This window comes from Penaeus monodon, chromosome 3, assembly GCF_015228065.2.
Source record: "Penaeus monodon isolate SGIC_2016 chromosome 3, NSTDA_Pmon_1, whole genome shotgun sequence".
Taxonomy (NCBI): Eukaryota; Metazoa; Arthropoda; class Malacostraca; order Decapoda; family Penaeidae; genus Penaeus; species Penaeus monodon.
In genome coordinates, this window is record NC_051388.1 from 19,293,070 (window position 1) to 19,295,264 (window position 2,195).

Sequence of the window (2,195 nt, forward strand, 5' to 3'; positions counted from 1 at the left end):
TTTATGTTCTTACGATTTCTTATTCGTTTATCGCAATATTTCGGTTTTGTTTTGTGTAAGTATTCTTTAGTATTTTCATGTGATTTATGAAGATATCTGCGTAAATATCTATACCTAAATTTGTAAGGATATCTACATTTGTATGTACATGCATATATATATATATATATATATATATATATATATATATATATATATTCATATATATAATATATATATATATATATATATATATATATATATATATATATGAATATATATAATATAAACTTATTTATACGTAGAATATTTATGCATATGTACATGATTTTTATAGAATCGAAGTGAAAGTGGTTATTGAAGAGAGGTTTATAAATAAGTCTCGAAAAGGATAAATTTTAGTGTTTATTGCAAGCACAGAAGCAGGTTCTCAGATCCAATCAGTCACACTTTGCACGAGATTCCAGTCTTTGATTCTTGACAGCTAATCTCTGCTCAGGGAAAGTGAATCAGTTGTGTGTAAATTAGAATGTGAAATGTTTGAAATGGTTGAATGATTGTTCAAGATGAGAAAGAGAATGTCTAGTAAACTCCTCCTGAGTATAAATGTTTGTATAAAATGAGTGATGGGTGAATGATGAGGTTTTATCTAGCATGAGAAGACGGTGTCGAGCATGACGAAGAGATCCTCCCTGGAAAGGATGCATTTGCTGAATTGGACGCTGCAAGCCTTGGGGTCGTCCTTGGCGAGGGCGATGGCCTGGTCGTACTCGATGCGGGAGGACTTGAGGTTGTCGGGATTCTCGAAGGCCGTCTTGAAGGTGGACATGGAAGGAGTGAGGCGATCGGCGGGCGTTGCCTCGATCTCGCAGAGCAACTTGGCGATGCAGCCGGCCGAATCCAGGTTCTGGGCGACAGCCACCTTTGGAGGAATAAGGTATGTGGGATTAGACACACTCCGTGTAGTGCGTAAATATCGTTTGTGTTCGTGAGAAGCACGATTTAGAAATATATTTTGTTGATCTGATGTTAATGAACCTTCCTCTTAAGATCGTCAATACAAACCTCAACTTCGTCCTTGATCTCCATGGAATCGACGTCCCTCCTGTAACGGCGCTTCAGATGCTTCCCGATAAGAACTCCCTTGAGCACCGCCAGGGCGCCCACGCCCAAAGCTGCTGCTGCAGAAGCGGTGACAGTGGTAGCGGCGATGGTCCCGGCTGCGGCGGTGGTTCCCAAGAGGAGGAGAGACTCAGAGGAGGCCCAGAGGCCGCACAGGAGGAGAGCGACGAACACGCGAGAGTTCATGATGCAAGCTAGAGGGAGAAATCGGTTTTTCAGCACTTTTTTTTCTTGATATTATTCTCATAATTTAATTTTCATATGTAACATTGTATGTTCTCTAATATAGTTGTTATCAACATTTAAGTACTTTTCAGGTTACCAGTTCTAATAAAAAAGACCGACAGTCGAAAAAAAATCAAGTCAAATTTCAGTCTTATACCTGTGTGTGTTCCTGGCGAGGGCGAACAGGGTTCTGGTACCGACCCGAGGGCTTCAGCGCGTATTTATAGCGGCCGGAAGGACATGCAGGAGGTGAAGGACCTTTTTGTTATCTGGCTGAAGCATCGCGCAGGGTTACCCTAACGTGTCGGCTGACTACATAGCTATGCGTTTCATCTGTGTTCATACGCGGAAGTATATATATATATATATATATATATATATATATATATATATATATATATATATACATATATATATATATATATATATGTATGTATGTATATATATATATATATATATATATATATATATATATATATATATATATATATATCTATATATATACTGATACACACAAAGACACAAACACATATGTGTGTATCTGTTATCTAAAAATTATGTACAGATCAATGCAAATTGCTGTGTACATGTTCAGTTCTAACGGAAGTACAAAAGAATTGCAAAAAAATCGTGCAAAAGATGTGCTTCTTTTTGAAGAAGAAGAAGAAAAAGAAGAAAAAAACAAGTTGGTAATATCCAATATGCATTCACACACACACACACACACACACACACACACACACACACACACACACACAATATTATATATATATATATATATATATATATATATATATATATTATATATATATAAATTACATATATAATACAATATATATATAAAATTTACATATATATATATATATATA

General features: G+C 35.9%; 1 protein-coding gene across 1 annotated transcript; it reads right to left on the minus strand.

The window, feature by feature from the left end:
* Positions 1 to 371: 371 nt before the first annotated feature.
* Positions 372 to 1,512, minus strand: LOC119593218. The gene is made up of 3 exons (XM_037942183.1): positions 1,484 to 1,512; positions 1,045 to 1,295; positions 372 to 901 (listed from the first exon to the last, which is right to left on the minus strand). The coding sequence occupies exons 2-3, from the start codon at positions 1,285 to 1,287 to the stop codon at positions 629 to 631; spliced, it is 516 nt and encodes a 171-aa protein (XP_037798111.1). The 5' UTR covers positions 1,288 to 1,295; positions 1,484 to 1,512; the 3' UTR covers positions 372 to 628.
* Positions 1,513 to 2,195: the final 683 nt, after the last annotated feature.

What these genes read in the sequence shown, in the direction of transcription:
- LOC119593218 (XM_037942183.1), bottom strand. Translation starts at nt 1,287, where the DNA reads ATGAACTCTCGCGTGTTCGTCGCTCTCCTCCTGTGCGGCCTCTGGGCC. An exon ending in AGATCAAGGACGAAGTTGAG is followed by an intron (nt 902 to 1,044) that starts GTTTGTATTGAC and finishes ATTCCTCCAAAG; the next exon opens with GTGGCTGTCGCCCAGAACCT.